At 38.4% G+C, this 15,821-nt stretch overlaps 1 protein-coding gene across 1 annotated transcript; it reads right to left on the minus strand.

Moving 5' to 3' along the window:
- Positions 1 to 2,678: 2,678 nt before the first annotated feature.
- Positions 2,679 to 9,409, minus strand: LOC127754075 (uncharacterized). Its single transcript, XM_052279539.1, has 13 exons — positions 8,991 to 9,409; positions 6,287 to 6,424; positions 6,122 to 6,203; positions 5,890 to 5,966; positions 5,689 to 5,804; positions 5,464 to 5,575; positions 5,194 to 5,310; positions 4,369 to 4,460; positions 4,171 to 4,237; positions 3,963 to 4,041; positions 3,778 to 3,869; positions 3,189 to 3,332; positions 2,679 to 3,047 (listed from the first exon to the last, which is right to left on the minus strand). The coding sequence occupies exons 1-13, from the start codon at positions 9,198 to 9,200 to the stop codon at positions 3,021 to 3,023; spliced, it is 1,353 nt and encodes a 450-aa protein (XP_052135499.1). The 5' UTR covers positions 9,201 to 9,409; the 3' UTR covers positions 2,679 to 3,020.
- Between the last annotated feature and the right edge of the window lie 6,412 nt (positions 9,410 to 15,821).

Raw genomic sequence — 15,821 nt, forward strand, 5'->3', positions numbered from 1 at the left:
ACGTTCACTCTCATAGCCTAGAAATTCTCACATTAATCGGAGAAAAAGAAAAAATAGAGTCCATATAGAAATACAAATTAGAAATAGATAAAATTCGAAATTAAAAAATAATAAATATTAGAAGAGGAGACTAGAGTCCATATAGAAATACAATTAGGAAATACCGAAATAACTGAAATTCGGAATTAAAAAATAAAGAATATTAGAAGAGGGGACTAGAATCCATATGGAAATACAATTAGGAAATAAATGAAATTTGGAATTAAAAATAAGGAATATTAGAAGTAGAGTATAGAGTCCATACAGAAATACAATTAGGAAATAACTGAAATTTAGAATTAAAAATAAGCAATATTAGAAGTAGAGTATAGAATCGAAATACAATTAACAAAAAAAAATAGAAATTCGGAATTAAAAAATAAGGAATATTAGAAGTAGAGTACAGAGTCCATATAGAAATTTAAAACTAACTAAAATTTGGAATAAACATAATAAAATTAAAAGTAGAATTTAGAATCTGTATAAAAATACAATTTACAAATAACTAAAATTCGAAATTAAGAAAACATGGGAAGAAGAGTTTAAAGTCAATATAGCAATACAATTTAGAAGTAACTGAAATTCGAAATTAAAAATTAAAGAATATTAAAAGATGTGTTTAGAGTCCACATAGAAATACAATTAAAAATAATAAAAATTCAGAAATAAAATAAATAATATTGGAAGAAGAGTATAGAGTCTATATAAAAATACAATTTACAGAAATTTCGGAATTAAAAAAAGAAATATTAAAAGACGAGTCTAGAGTCCATATAGGAATATATATGTAATTTACAAATAACTAAAATTTGATATTAAAAATAATAAATAACTAACACGTATATAAAATACAATATGAATATTACACATCAGTAGTTTTGTAAAGTTATTGCAAAATTTAAAATTATGTTGTCATTTTAATATATTTGAATAATATAATGAGAAAACATATATGCTATTATATGAGAAAATATAATTATGCTAGCCGCGCAATCTGCGCATGCCACCATGCTAGTTTAATTAAAGACAAAATATGTGCCTTAATCTTCTTCTCTGACTGGAGAGTACACTTCTGATGCAAATGTATCATGGGTTGCCAAATCAAGAAAGGTAAGTAGCACCATAATTTTTCTAGTTGGCATCTGATCTCTTTATTCATTTCTTTACTCCAATTGTTGCACGCTCCCTGTACTGCGAGTCCTCGCGCGGGCGACCGGGGGCGAACCCTAGCCCCCGGTTGCCGCCACACTTCCCTCCCCTTCCCCGTCTCGCCACCGCCAGAGCGCGTCGCCGGAAACCGCGTGGCCTACCAGGATGGCGGCGGCGAGTCTCCTATCCCTAGTAGCGCGGCTGTCTCTACGCGAAGGGGCAGCGCGGACCGTCGGGAAGGCCGCACGGCGGCGAGGCGTTGTGGCGGCAGATCCAGCACCGCCACCGCTGGATCTGGCACCCCCGCGGCACAGCGCCGGTGTCGAGGCGCGGGAGGCTGCGTGCGGGCGCGGCGTCGGTAGCGAAGGCGCGGGCGACGGCGACAGCGGCGGAGGCGCAGCAGGCACTACGGCGGCGGAGGCGCGGGTGGCCGTGGTAGCCGCGGAGGCGTGGGTGACCTCGGCAGTTGCGGAGGCACGGCTGTTGTTGCTGGGGGCGAACGGTTGTGGCTGCCCGGCCCGCGGCTGTGCCTGGCCAGCGAGTGGCCGGCCGGCGCGATGGCTGGTCAGCGGGGCCAGTGGCCGGCTGGCGCGGTGGCTGGTCAGCGAGGCCGGTGGCCGGCACGGCGAAGGAGATGCGGCTTGCGGCCGGGCGGCGCAAAGAGTGCTGCCGGAGGCCGTGCAGTACAAGGAGGAGCATTGCAATCTGGCACGGCGTGAGAAGGCGTGGCCGGAGGCCGCGGTGCAAGGAGACACGGCCGAGGCCAGCATGGCGGTGTTGGCTGGAGCGGTGACCGCGCAGCGGGAGGTGAGGCCAGTGGAGGTAGAGCCCGGTGAGGCCTCGGTGAGTCGGCAGCACGCGGAGACTGGCCGGCGCGGGGCGCAGGTACAGTGGTGCCCACGCGCCGGCGGAGGTTCAGATGGCGGTGGACCAATGGTGCACAGTTGTAGATCGGCAGGCGGTGGACGGCGGGTGAAAACCTAGGGCAACGATGATGTTCGAGCGTCGTTCCCCTCCTGAGGGCGTTGTCGTGCCGTCACAACCCTCAAGTGTGGCTGTCGGGCGAAAGCCCAGTCTCGGTTCTCTTTAGGACCTTGACGGACGGCGGCAGCGGTGTTTCGTCGCTTCTCTCCTTGGAGACGTCGTCTAGGCATCCCCTTGCCGAAGCCCCCCAAGCAATTGGTGCAAGCTCGCTCTAGATTCATATCCTCTTGTGCCGGCGTCCTAGCTTCTGCAAGTTGACCACGTCAGAGGGCCTAGGGGAGAGGAGTTCCATTCTTCTCTCTGACCCTCCCTCCCTTAATCCCAAATACTTGGATAGAGTAGGGTTTTGTGTTGGCTGTAAGGGTCAGGTTTTAGGCGATCTCGGCTGTGTTCTATTGTTGGCCTAGCGGCGGTCGGTTACGCTTAGCGGCGGCCAGTCCGGTGCTAGCCTTCTTCTGGATCTGTGTTTGGCGCTGTCGGTGTGTGCGTGGTGATATATTTTTTTTCGTTTTTCTAGTTACGACCTTTTAGGGTTGTAATATTGTAATATTTTCCTACTCTACCGATAGAACTTCGTCGTTCAAAAAAAATTCTTTCCTCCAATTAATCTGAAGGGATTGGATCAGATCGATCGACCCCTCGTTCATAATCACTTCAATCTAGTATCTGCAGCTGGTTGACTTTATTGATTTATTGGCCTTGCTCCATTTCTATGCCATTCCGTAGACCATTTTTTTTAAAAAAAAAACTAAATCAACAGTAGACTACCTAACACTGCAAATGATGATGTTGTGCTTGCAGCTTAATTATCCCCTCTCATGAACTTCCGGAAGATATATATTCATCGATCAGCCTCCTATTCCAATGAGTTTCAGCTGTTCAAAGATTAACAGAAATATATGTTATGATGCAGTCCAAGTATCTGAAATTAAATTCCCAAAAATAAGGAAAACATTAAGAACAAAGCAACTGATTAGTACTAGTGGTAATTAAAGAGGAGTTTTGTGATCACTTACAAGGTTGTTGCTGGGCTCTTTCCAGTAGAATCCCTGAACCAGTACTGGGATAACGTTGCATGCTACGAGAACAAAGATCATCAGAGCATGCTTGCCCATCCACTCCATGGGAAGAGCTGGCCTCTTGTACCCTTTCACATCCACCTAACAAAACGATTTCATGTTAATTATTAATCGTCAAAACAGCTGTCATGCTTAATTACCAAAGTGCACAATAAATTAAATCAGGGATTCTGGGTGTCCAATTAATATAGTAGTAATTTCTGTATCAACATGCATTGAGTTAGTCTCTTTTTCCAGTCAGGAACTGAAAGCAGGTAGCCACACCTATCTATTCAAGAGTACTTCAGTTCTAATTAGTACATCCTCTGGTTTTAATGTTCAACGCTGCCGACTTTTGGATATAAGTTTGACAATTCATTTTATTAAAAAATTTATATAACTATTATTTATTTTATCATTAAGTATCACTTATATTTTTTATACTCGTATAAAATTTTTGAATGAAGTGAATGACCAAACGTATATTTAAAAGTCAATGTCTGTTAAGAGAGAGAGAGAGAGAGAGAGGGGAGTAATTGTTACTAACCAGCAGGTAGATAGCCACGAAGAATAAACCAGCAGTGCCAGTGGTGACACAGGTGTAGCTCAGGCTGTACAGTGATTTGTTCATGTGCAGACCTGCACACATATATGATTGTTAATAGTTCATTAGTACAAATACTTTGCCTTAATTAATCACATATCTGGCCTTGATTAAGAATTATTAATTACCGAAGAGATGAAGAGAGAAGCCAAGAGTGAGCAAGCACAATGATAGAATCGACCATCGCTTAATCCTCTCATTGTGCTTCTGCATGCATATCGAAGTTGATTAGATCATGATTAAGTCCATAATTAATTATCATGTTACTGAAAAACGCAGTACAAGTTTCCCCGACGGCTCAAAGGAGGAAATGCCGTCAGGAAAATGATTAGTTACCTTGAAATGGACAATTACATGGCCAATCTGGAGACCGATTAAGCATGTCACAATCGCCATCAACGAGCTGCACATTTTGTATGTGTCCATTTATATATAAACAGGCCAGCATACAACATTTAGGATGCATTTATGCTGTACTTTTTATGATTTAAAATTCAATTAGAGAACTATATAAAAAAAATCTGTTTTGTTCACCTAAGAAGCCCTTCAGGATCAAATGGAGCTTCACACCATGATGGGGCATTAGGTGGAAGAGGGCCGTTGCGTGGAGAGGCCATGCTGCATTGCTGCAATTGTCAAAAAAAAGAAAGACAACTCGAAATTACTCCCAATATCTTAGAGGGATTGGAATCTTCTCACATAAAGACGTGATCGCTGATATGTAGGCCCCACCACCCTTAAACCCACATGTCAGTGATCACGTACTCACGTTATGTGGGAAGTTACGTGAGATGAACCCTCTCCATCTTAGAGACACAAAAAAAAAGAGGAAGGGAGGTGCCTTTGCGTTCATAAAAATTTATGGTTATTTGCTTTTTAGTCTCCATTACTTAGTTTCATTCATCATATTCTTTGTACAACATTTGTCCAATCTCTAATAGACTATGTGCATAGACGAAAATGATACACAATAAAAAAAAACAATGTAAAAATAATCAGTGCTGCATAAGAAAGGTACAACAAGTCCAAATATCGTGATAATCGCAACCTTAGTTTCCTCCATGAAAAATATTGTTAAACAATTAATATATCTAAAGAAAATAAACAAATCGTGGAATGGGGAACATATTGCGGTGTTCAAACATTATATGCATTCACATCCCAAAATGCATGATAATTATTGTTTAGGTTAATTTGTTGTTGAACTTTTTAGTATTTAAGTACACCCTCCGTGCAAAAAGAATCAACTTCTGACAATGTATCTAGACAAGCATTTATCTAGATTCGTCCATAGAATTTAGTTTTTTCTCGAACGGAGTAGTTCTTAAAATTCATCTGTCTATGTCAACATATATGTACCTCTGTTTTCAGATAAACAGGATGTGCATAGAGATGCTGGATTCCAAGAACAGACCGATCAATCATGCCAACAGCATTGCAACCTGGCCCTGTATCTCCTTTCACTCCACATTTCACCTGCAACCACCCATCCAAAAGCAACATTTTATAAAAACAATCAAAAGTGGATTTCTCCATTTCAGATAACAACAAACAGAAGAAACTAAAACATAGGAGAGTTTCTTAAGAAACTAAAATATAGGAGAATTTCTTAAGAAAAAAAAAACTTACCAGAAAATGCTTCACAGTTGAGTCCGGAGATGTGACCTCATACTCCCAATCTGGCACGTGCAAACCATACAAAATCACCAGGTACGTGACCACCAGAACCAAACCCACAAACCTTTGCAAAGTAAGGAAAAGGACAACATGTGATGTAATGCATGAGAAATTTCTTAAGTTTAAGATCAGTTAACAATAGCTGATAAATTAGCAAGTTGTGTAAAGTGTGCTCACATCTGATGATGGTATCTTGTTATTAACATAGAGCCAGAGCCAATGTCACCGCCACTACTAACCCTCCTTAGCCAGATTTCACAAAGCGCCACCACTAAGTAGGCTATTGCAATCCTCTGCATCAAGTGTGTAAAATATCATGTGTAAAAAGCTCTTATATATTGCTCACGGTAGGGACTGTTTGGAACTTTGTGTTTGTACCTGTAGTACACCCATTAACCGAATTTTGCGAATATCGACACCATAGGTAAGTTCATGGATGCCATGGAAGAAGCCACCTAACATGATCATTCCAGTGGGAATTCAATAGTTATTGTGCTTTATGCTATATATGTGGATGATATATGTTTCGTACACCTAGATGGTTAGATCCCATATCTATGGCTTTATTTCATTCAATTCCTAGATTGATCCCAACCCTATAAGAATTTACCTTGCAATATAAGGCCCACAATGAAGAGTTTTACAGCCCTAAGCATGGCCTTTTTGGTTGCTAACATTTTGTCTGGCACTTTCTGCACAAACCATGAATTAACCAGAGTTAGGCGGTTTCCGATTTAATTTGAATGATATGCACATTACTATTTGGTTACTATACCTTATAGGCGAAAGCTAAGGAGACCCCAACGATGAAGAGGAAGAAGGGGAAGACAAAGTCCGCTAGCGTCACGCCATCCCATGGAGAGTGGCTGATCGCCGGGACAATGCCACCAACATCATCCACGAGGATCATAAGCTGCAATATTGTAGGTGTTTTTTAGCATGATCTACAGATGATATATATAGTAATAACTTTAATCAATAAGTTTTATTTAGGGCCCTTGGAATGTACCAATAGGTACCAAAAAAATATCACAATTTTGTTTGTCATTTGGGGAGTTCAAAAAGTAGCAAGAATTATGGGAGTACAGTACCAGATAGCACATCACTTAGTATCTCCAAGACCGTAAAATGTATAAATTAACTATATGTCAACTAGGGGAAAAAGCTAGTGTTTCAAAAGAAATATCTTCTACTCCAGGTAATTAACTAAGGTGTTCATGCATGGAAGGAAGTGGACTGGTTGAAGATATACTGTGCAAGTACTATATATGATTTTTTTTTCTCAGATCAAAAGGGCAAAGCCCTATTCCATTTCTTAATTTATGGAAACAAAACAAATGTTGAGAGCATATATATATTTAGAGGTACCTGTCTATCTTTAGTTAAAATAACGTAAGATATCATAATAAAGGTTTGACAAACTTCACCAAGTTGGGAAAGTTCAGCTTTATGGCTTACATATGCTTGGTTCTTTAACCCAAGAGAAATCAATAGAATATATATCTCACACATGTACATATGCATGTTAATCTATTAGGTGTAGGTACACAAAAGTATTTAGGTTAATATTTATGTACATAATGGATTAATATATTGATATCCACCGGTTGCCAAAAAAAAACTCTTATTAGTTCTTTGGGCGATTCAAAAAATACGATGGGGCTCCACTTGCACCGTTTTTTCTCAAAAAAAAAAAAGTTTTGATGTGCGAATTTTAAGTAGATTTTTAGTCAGTTTCTGACCTAGCATGGCAACAAGAATGGGTAATGAAAATGGTGAACCCCCCCCCCCCCCCCAAAAAAAAAAATTCAATTAAAAAATAAAATAAGCTATACTGCAGATTTTCAGAAAAAAAAAAAAAAAAGCTATACCAGACAGGCCAAAGATTTTATTCCCTATGGCAAGGGTCACGGATTGAAGGTTGAAGCTAGTCCTATAAGTATGTCGAATATTAGCTAGTAGCTAATTGGTTTATTGTAGGTCATTTTCTATTTAGCTTATCAGCCGTAGCGAACATTTAAATATTAAAGCTTAATTTTAGAATTAATTTTAATATTTTTTTCACCAGGAGCTTTTAAGTCACAAATAACAAATATATAAAATATTTATGCATCAAATTATTTTTTTTAAGTTGCTAATAAGTATTACGACTTATAATCAATGGTAGACAAAACGATGTGACTATTAGTTTTTTTAAAAAAAACTCTCTTCCCATTAAAGAAACTATTTCAAGCCTCCTTTTGGAATTAATAGAGGATTTTATAGAGATTTTTGTGGGAATTGAACTACTTATGTGAAAGTCATACAAAACTAATAAATTCCAAAGGAGTCCTAAGTCATTTGTTATTGTAGTCCATACCTAATACATCATATTTTGAGTAAAACATAATATAATTCAAAAAATATCGACCGAAGAAATGGAAAATACAAATTGCTTACGATACAAATTGGATCCAACGCGAGGCGACCTCGAATGACCGCCTGGGTTTGTCAGGCAAACACACAATGGATTTTGAATGTTTTTGTTAATTAGAAGCAAAATTTAGCAAAAACTTTTCTCTATGTGCTAGTTATACCTTTTTTTTAACATGTGGGTGAATTGCCATGCACGTATATATTCATTTAGGATTAATCGTGTCCAGGTATGGTTGACAAACAGTCTAACACAACGGCTATATATATATATAAATATTGTTACCCTCTCTCTCCTAAAATATATGACACAATTGATTTTTCACATAATATTTGACCATTGGTCGTCTTATTAAAAATTTAGTATAAATATGTAAAAGTATAAGTTAATATTATAATTTTATTTTATGATAAAACAAATCACTGCAAAATAAATGATATTTATATAATTTTTTAATAAGATAAATGATTAAATATTATGTGAAAAATCAACGGCTTTATATATTTTAAGACCGCAACGCGGCAAAGAAAAAAAAAAGAGGCACCCAACTTTCTGCATGGCGAGAATCCGGCCGTCCATTTCGGCTGGAGCTCGCGCGCGAAGCCACAGCCGTCAGTTAATTAAGCTGGTAGTGATACCGAGCATATATATCTTCTGTTTTATCCTCTTCGTGCCCCTATTCGATCCTCCTGTGATGGAGAAGCAACGACGACACCCCTCGTGGATGATAGATAGACAGATATATTATGCCCTCTTCCTCTATCACAATTCTATAGCATTATTCTCCTCCACCTATATCTGATATGATATGATACGATATGATGTGATAAGCTCTGTGCTTAATCATGTCAGTATGTCACTGGCTTATTAATTACTATATTAGTATTACTTTCTTTGGACGTGTACCTTTACTTAATTATACTTAATTTGGCGCAGTTTAATTTAGCTTTGCGTGGAATATAATAAACGTGATTAATGGTGATCGATGCTAGAAGATAAATGGAATTAATGGTTAGAGAATATGTTCACTGGAGATGGAAATATCATGGGAATTAATTAAGCTCACCGCGACGGTGATTCCCCTGAAGACGTCGAGCGACACGAGGCGCTGCCGCGTCGTCGTCGCCGCCGCCGGAGAGGCCGCAGCCTCGCCGTCACGGCCGAGGACGCCTGCCTCGACGTCGTCGTCGGCTCCCTCCTTGGGGTATTCTTCTCGACGATTGTTGCCGCCATGGACGCTGCTGATGCACTTCTCCGTCGTCGTCGTCATCTCCATTGATGAATTCACGAGCTAGCTAGCTATAGCTATACTTGATGGCGATCAATCGTTAGTTGTTGCCGTCGATTTGGCGATGAGCAGCAGCTGCATATATATATACAGAGAAGTGAGCTCTAGCTAGTGTTGCATTGCAAGGTCACTCTATACTGTAGATTCGCCTTTCTGTCTCCATCTCAAGAACGTATGGGAAGTTGTAGTGCTACACATACGTGGCTTTTTTATTTGTGCGTCACTCACCCGCCTCACGCGTGCAAATTTACAGTCCCCTCTGCTAATTTCTTGGTTTTGTTGTTCAGGACGCGGATGCGTAAGTGACTGAAAAATCAGAAAAATATGTTCCATTGAATTTGAGTAGGAGTTGAGTAGGTGTGCGCCTCGTCGTATGACCAGGGTTTTCACTTTCGATTTCGCTAAAAAATTCGACTATTTCAGTAGCATTGAAACCCCCGAAATTTGAGGATTTTCAGCCCTTTTTAGACCAAAATTATTTAAAATTTTAACATAATTTAACTAAATTTGAATAAATTTTAACCAAATTAAAAAAACGAAAATTGTAGACGAGATAATGATTTGCCGGGGGTCCGAAATTTCGAACCAGAGTTGCATTCACTGCACGAGACCCATTAACATTAACAAGAGGCGGTTTTGTCTTTTTCGACGAAAACTCGAAAACTAATTAATAAAAGGATCGAGATGAATTCAGCTAACTAGACAGTTTGATGGGGATAAATATCTTTTAGGCGTGATTAGGGTTGGGACCATCGGTCCAATTGCTGTATCTAATATCAAAATCGTTAGGTCACTTTGGCATGGTTTTGTTCCAGTTCAGACTGGACTCGATCGGGAACATGCATGTCAGCATGTTATCTCGCCCGACGATATCTACTCAGCATTAGAGCTACATTTTGTCCAAATCAGCCTTCCAACTTCACTGTAATTGAGAACTTAGCATCTCAGTCTTAAAATATAATATTTTTAACATAGTCAAATATTTTTAACTATGACTACTAATAGCAAAAAAAAAGATTAATCATGTAAAATTAATGTTACTAGAATTAAAGAAACTATCATAGTATGTAACTTTCTTTATTTTAAACATCTTACATTTATAAATATTGTTTGTTAAAGTAGTATCTCGAAGACCGTGTAGAAGTCCTAAAAAAGCTTATATTTTGAAACGGAGGGATTATACAATAAGCTCTGTGAGTTCTACTACTAGTAAAAAAAATTATTCAACTATTCAGATGATAGTATAAATAAATACTACTTCGTACCTCTGTTTTTAATATATGGTACCATTAATTTTTTATATCATGTTTTATTTTAAAATTTTACTCCATCTGTCCCAAAAATATAAGCATTTTGGATTTTGACACGGTCTCCGAGATGCTAATTTGACCAACAATATCTAGAAAAGTAAGAGGTTTTAAATAAAAAGAGTTACATATTGTGATAGTTTGTTAATAATAAATCTAGTAACATCAATTTTACAGGATAAATCTTTTTTATTCTTTCGTTATTAATAGTCAAAGTTAATAATGTTTGACTTGTCACTATGCTAAAAATGTTTATATTTTGGGACGGAGGGAGTAAGTAATATCTTTTCTTTTGTTGTGGCTTGATTTATCACTAAAGGAATTTTAAGCAATACTAATACTTATATTTTTAAAATTCGCACAAAACTTTGAATAAGACATTAAGACGAATGATTAAAATTGTACCAAAAGTTAACATAGTCATATATTAAAGGGTTAATTAGATCTATGCCATTAAAATTTTACTGGTTTTGAAATATATCATTGCTATTTGCATATTTGTAACGATGCCATTGATACTTGTTTGAAATTTTAGTGGTGCCACTAAGATACGTATTTGCATGTATTGGAAGAAAATACCCTCATCTTCTACCTCTCTCTTCTCTTATCTTCCTTCCCGTTGCTTCTTGCTCCGCCGGCCGCCGTTGCAGCTGCCACTCGCCGTCGCGCCACCGCTTGCCGCTGCTGCCGCCGCTTGCCGCCAGGCCGCTCCGCCAAGTACATCCTCCAGCTCGAGCACGACTACCCCTGGGACGACGACCCCAAGTTCATCAGCCGCCTCGTCTTCCAGCAGATGGTCCTCTTCACGGCCGCCGCGGAATTCGAGGAATTCAGGGGAGACGTGGACTTCTGAGGGAGGTTTCGTGGGGTTTTTAGGCCAGTGAGGGACCGGCTGGCGGCGAGAGGAGTGCAGGTCTATTGGGTTGCCGTCGGCGGCTGCGGCGAGGGGGTTCGGAGGCCGGGCTGCTCGCTCCGCCACTGCTGCCGCCGCCGCCGCCTCCTGCTGCCGCCGCCGCCGCCGCCCACCGCTCGCTGCTGCTACTGCAGCTCGCCGCCCGCCGCTTGCCACCGGGCCACTCCACCGCTGCCATCGAACAGGAAGAAGAATGGAGAAGAAGGGGAGGAAGGAAGAAGAAGGGCAATTTTGTCCAATCTTTTTTGTAAATGCATCCAAATGGTAAATAGTGGCATGTATCAAATATGTATAAAATTATAATGGCATGGTTCCAAATACTTGAATACTAGTGGTATATTTCAAAACTAGCATATTTTTAATGGCATGGATCTAATTAATCCTATATTAAAAAAGAGAGAGAGTATGATCTATTATACGAGAAAAGATAAGGGATCTAGATCATACTCTCTTGGTCAGCAAGATCCATCATTTGTGCGTCACTATGAAAAATTGACCGATTGGTTCAATAGCAAAGGGAAAATGTCAACAATGATAAGAGGAGCCAGAGACCATCCTTAATTTCCTGGTCCGTCGACCACATATCTATCACATCTACCCTTTATAACTTGAATGATATTTTAGACATTTCTTAAAAAGTATCTACTTCAATAGCATATTGTATAAAAAGAAAAAGTTAATAGCATATTATAGAGGGAGATAAAGTAGATGGCAAATTGTTAAACTAGAGTAAACTCAGTGGTATATAATAGATTCTCATAGTACCAGCTGAAAGTACAGTGAGGTTTGCCAAGAGGCCCTTAGAAGATGGCCAAATTACACTTGGAGCATATAAAATGCAAAGGACTCTAAAAGAAAGAGAAGTACAAGTCCTTGACTTTGCAGTCTTCGCAACGGTGGCAGCCAGATTGACGAGGGTGACGACGACAGGATCGTAGAAACCGTGGTGAACTCCAGAAAGTAAAGCCCAGACACGAACCCAAATAAGGCCTCTCAAAAGTGGAGGTCGAGGCAACCTTGACAAGCAGTGAATAATATCAATTGTAACTAAAAGTGTTGTCATTGGAAACCCCCCCCCCCCCCTCCCTCAGTACACCAATGAGGAGCCCCGGAAGTAAAGGAGGGTGACGGGCCGGAGAGAAGGGTTTTTTTTTTTCCAACTTGCTAGGAGCTAGTTCGTGAGATCTTCCGGTAGTAATTTTTTTTATAGTTCTTAATTTACACCATTGAGATTGCCAGTCGAGTTGAGTTCACTGATAATGTGGCCTAATAGGTGAGTTCGAAAACCAAAATGATCAAGAGGCAAACTTTATGGTAGATTCCGAAAAAAATAGAAAGCCAGTAGTGGTCAATTAACCCTCGAGCTAATTTGGTCCCATTTCCTATGAGCATATATATAATCTATACTACTTTAAAAGCCAGTAGTGATGGTGGCATTGAGACTATCTCCACCACTTCCATCTAACATGTGGGACCCAATAGTAGTGGCAAGAGGAGATGTCTACTAGGCCAAAGGGTGTCTAAGTTATGGGCATGCAGTCGGTACATGGGCTAAAGTGGTCCATCTAAGCTTAACTATCTTTTCGTGTGGTTTTAGGATGGATCTGCTATATGTCATAAAATATTTAAGGGCTCAAATTATATTTTTCTACAATATATGTTGGTATAGCAAATTAGAACAAAAGAACATATCATTAAGTTATCATTCTTGAATTTCGTTGTAATGCATGAGTATTTAGCTAGCAAGCTGTACCTGCATAAGGAGATATATATATATATATATATATATATATATATATATATATATATATATATATATATATATATATATATTTGAAATTGTGGGGAGCCAAAGCCCACTTGAGCACTGAACACACTTAGCCCACTAGGAATAAAACACCATGCCCCCCTATTCCCTTGTCCATGCTGTTTGATCAGCTCTACGTACTCTCTCGGTAAAAAAAAGAAAGAAAGAAAGAAAGAAAAATCAATTCTAAATACAAATCTAAATGTAGTTTATATTTAGATTCATAGCTATAAGTTAGTTTGTTTATGGAGGGTGTAGATACTTGGAAATTTCAATGTATTAGGACTACAAAACTTTTTACAATTTAAAGGAGGAAATTCCCATCATATATATTTTTTTATTGTGTTTAGCTCGTTGTACCTCATGATTAAATTAGCCTTGTACTCACATCAAAAGGAAAAAGGGTATCAAATAAGAAAAAATAAAGAAAAATCATATTTTGTAAGACCAGTACTACTCTACTAACTCTTCATGTACAATTAATGGGTTTGAGAGTTTTGCACAAAATGCTACCATCGTAATTCACACTTCACACAATGTTCCACCTTTCAAGAACTACGGACGTACTCCCTCCGTCCCAAAAAAAGAAAAAACCTGGTTTCCGTATCCAACGTTTGACCGTCCGTCTTATTTGAAAAAATTATGAAAAAAAATAAAAGACAAGTCACGTATAAAATATTAATCATGTTTTATCATCTAACAACAATGAAAATACAAATTATAAAAAAATTTCATATAAGACGGACAGACAAAGTTGGACACGGAAACCCATAGTTTGTCTTTTTTTTATGGAGGGAGTAATCCTCTATTAGTTTCTCATCAATACTAGTAGTACGTACTACCGCTAGTCCGCTACTAGCTAACCGTGCCTCTGGCCTCTTAAGCAATACTCCATAAGCTAGGATCATTAATACAGAACATTACATATGTATTGCCTGATATGTACCGGTTCAGAATTTCTAGCCATACAATTGGTCAAAGTTGAGATTCTTTAGAAAAAAAAACTGATACATACAATGGTGCCACTCATATATGTATTTCTAAACTAATTTTTTCATATAAAGTTAGATGAAGATAGATATATTAAAATTATAGAGCTAAAACTTTGTAGGTGATGACTTTTTATTTGAGATTATTTAGATGTGCGAAAATCTGCTATTAAGTCACGGATCTATTTGGATAAGTGAATTTTTAAAGTTTTCAAATGACTTATGATGAATACAAAGTCTATATATAAAAGTTATAGATCTTGTCGATATCTACAACTTTTTGGTTGACAATATTTTTATTTGATCTTGTCTACGATATCTAATATGTATTATAAGCTTCATATATAAGAGTAGTCAAAAGAATAATATCTGCAACTAAAACAACAAATGCTTGATTCGTGAAATGGTAAGGAGGCTTCTTAGGCCTCCTTTAATGGTTGAGCTAGTACACTAGCTCATGCTTGTCCACCTCATACAAGAGATAGCAAAAAATCTACCTCTCCAATAGATTGTCTCATAGCACATTGTTTAAAATGCTTTGGGTTCCACAATTTCTCTCACATTTTCTTTAGGAGCTTAGCTCTTGAAGAAGAGATAGTGCATTCTCTCTCCTTATCTTCTCTTTCTTCCACATCAGACAAAAGCTGATGTGGAGATTTATGAACTAGCTGACTCATCCTTGTTGGAGGAGGCCTTATGGAGAGAGGCTCGGGGTTCATGATTCATCAAGTCTTATAAACCGCATGCGCACATATTTTAGGAGAAAAATCGTGAGTTGTGGGAACCGAAGCGTGACTACATATAGGTAAAATACAAAATAAAAAACAGGTACACCCATCGATTCTAAACTACACCCTCCGTCTCAAAAAAACTCATTCCTAACATCCCAAAATAGAAATAGTAGAGAGTGAGAATACCTAAAATGCCCTTAATCATTGAAAAAAGTAGTAAGAGTGATAAGTATATAAAGGGTATTGAAGGGATAAAACTTCTCGTTTTACGTGCTGAGGGTAGATAGGATGATAGAAGTTGGTTTTTGTGGGACAAAATTTAAACTCTAAAAGTTAAGTTTTTTTTTTTTGGAACGGAGGGAGTAGACACTAATAACTACCAGTTTCAGTACTAGTACTAACTAATATCCCTCATTAGTGCCCTTTTTATAGTGTTGGATCTAAAACTGGTATCTATAAAGGATTTAGAATTAGCACTGGTAAAAGGATGTTTGTACTAATGGTTCACTTATAGATCATTATCGCAAGCAGTCCCGTATGTTAGTTTGTGATAATGGTCGGTACGATAAGGATTTTTTATTAGTAAATACATGCTTACCAAGCTAAGCCCACATATTAGTACATGAAAAGTACCAATAAACAAGTTCACGAGTAAACCCACTTACACCCCCTACTTTTAAAAACTATTGGCCGAGTCCATTTATATCTCTCGTCCAAATATCCATGTGAAGAGTTTTACAGATTAGTACATAAAAAGTATCAATATACGAGTTTACGAGTCAGCCCACTTACACTCCTACTTTTAAAAACCATTGGCCGAGTCCATTCATAACTCCCGTCCAAATATCCATCTGAAGAGTTT

This window comes from Oryza glaberrima, chromosome 11 (assembly GCF_000147395.1).
Source record: "Oryza glaberrima chromosome 11, OglaRS2, whole genome shotgun sequence".
Lineage (NCBI taxonomy): Eukaryota > Viridiplantae > Streptophyta > Magnoliopsida > Poales > Poaceae > Oryza > Oryza glaberrima.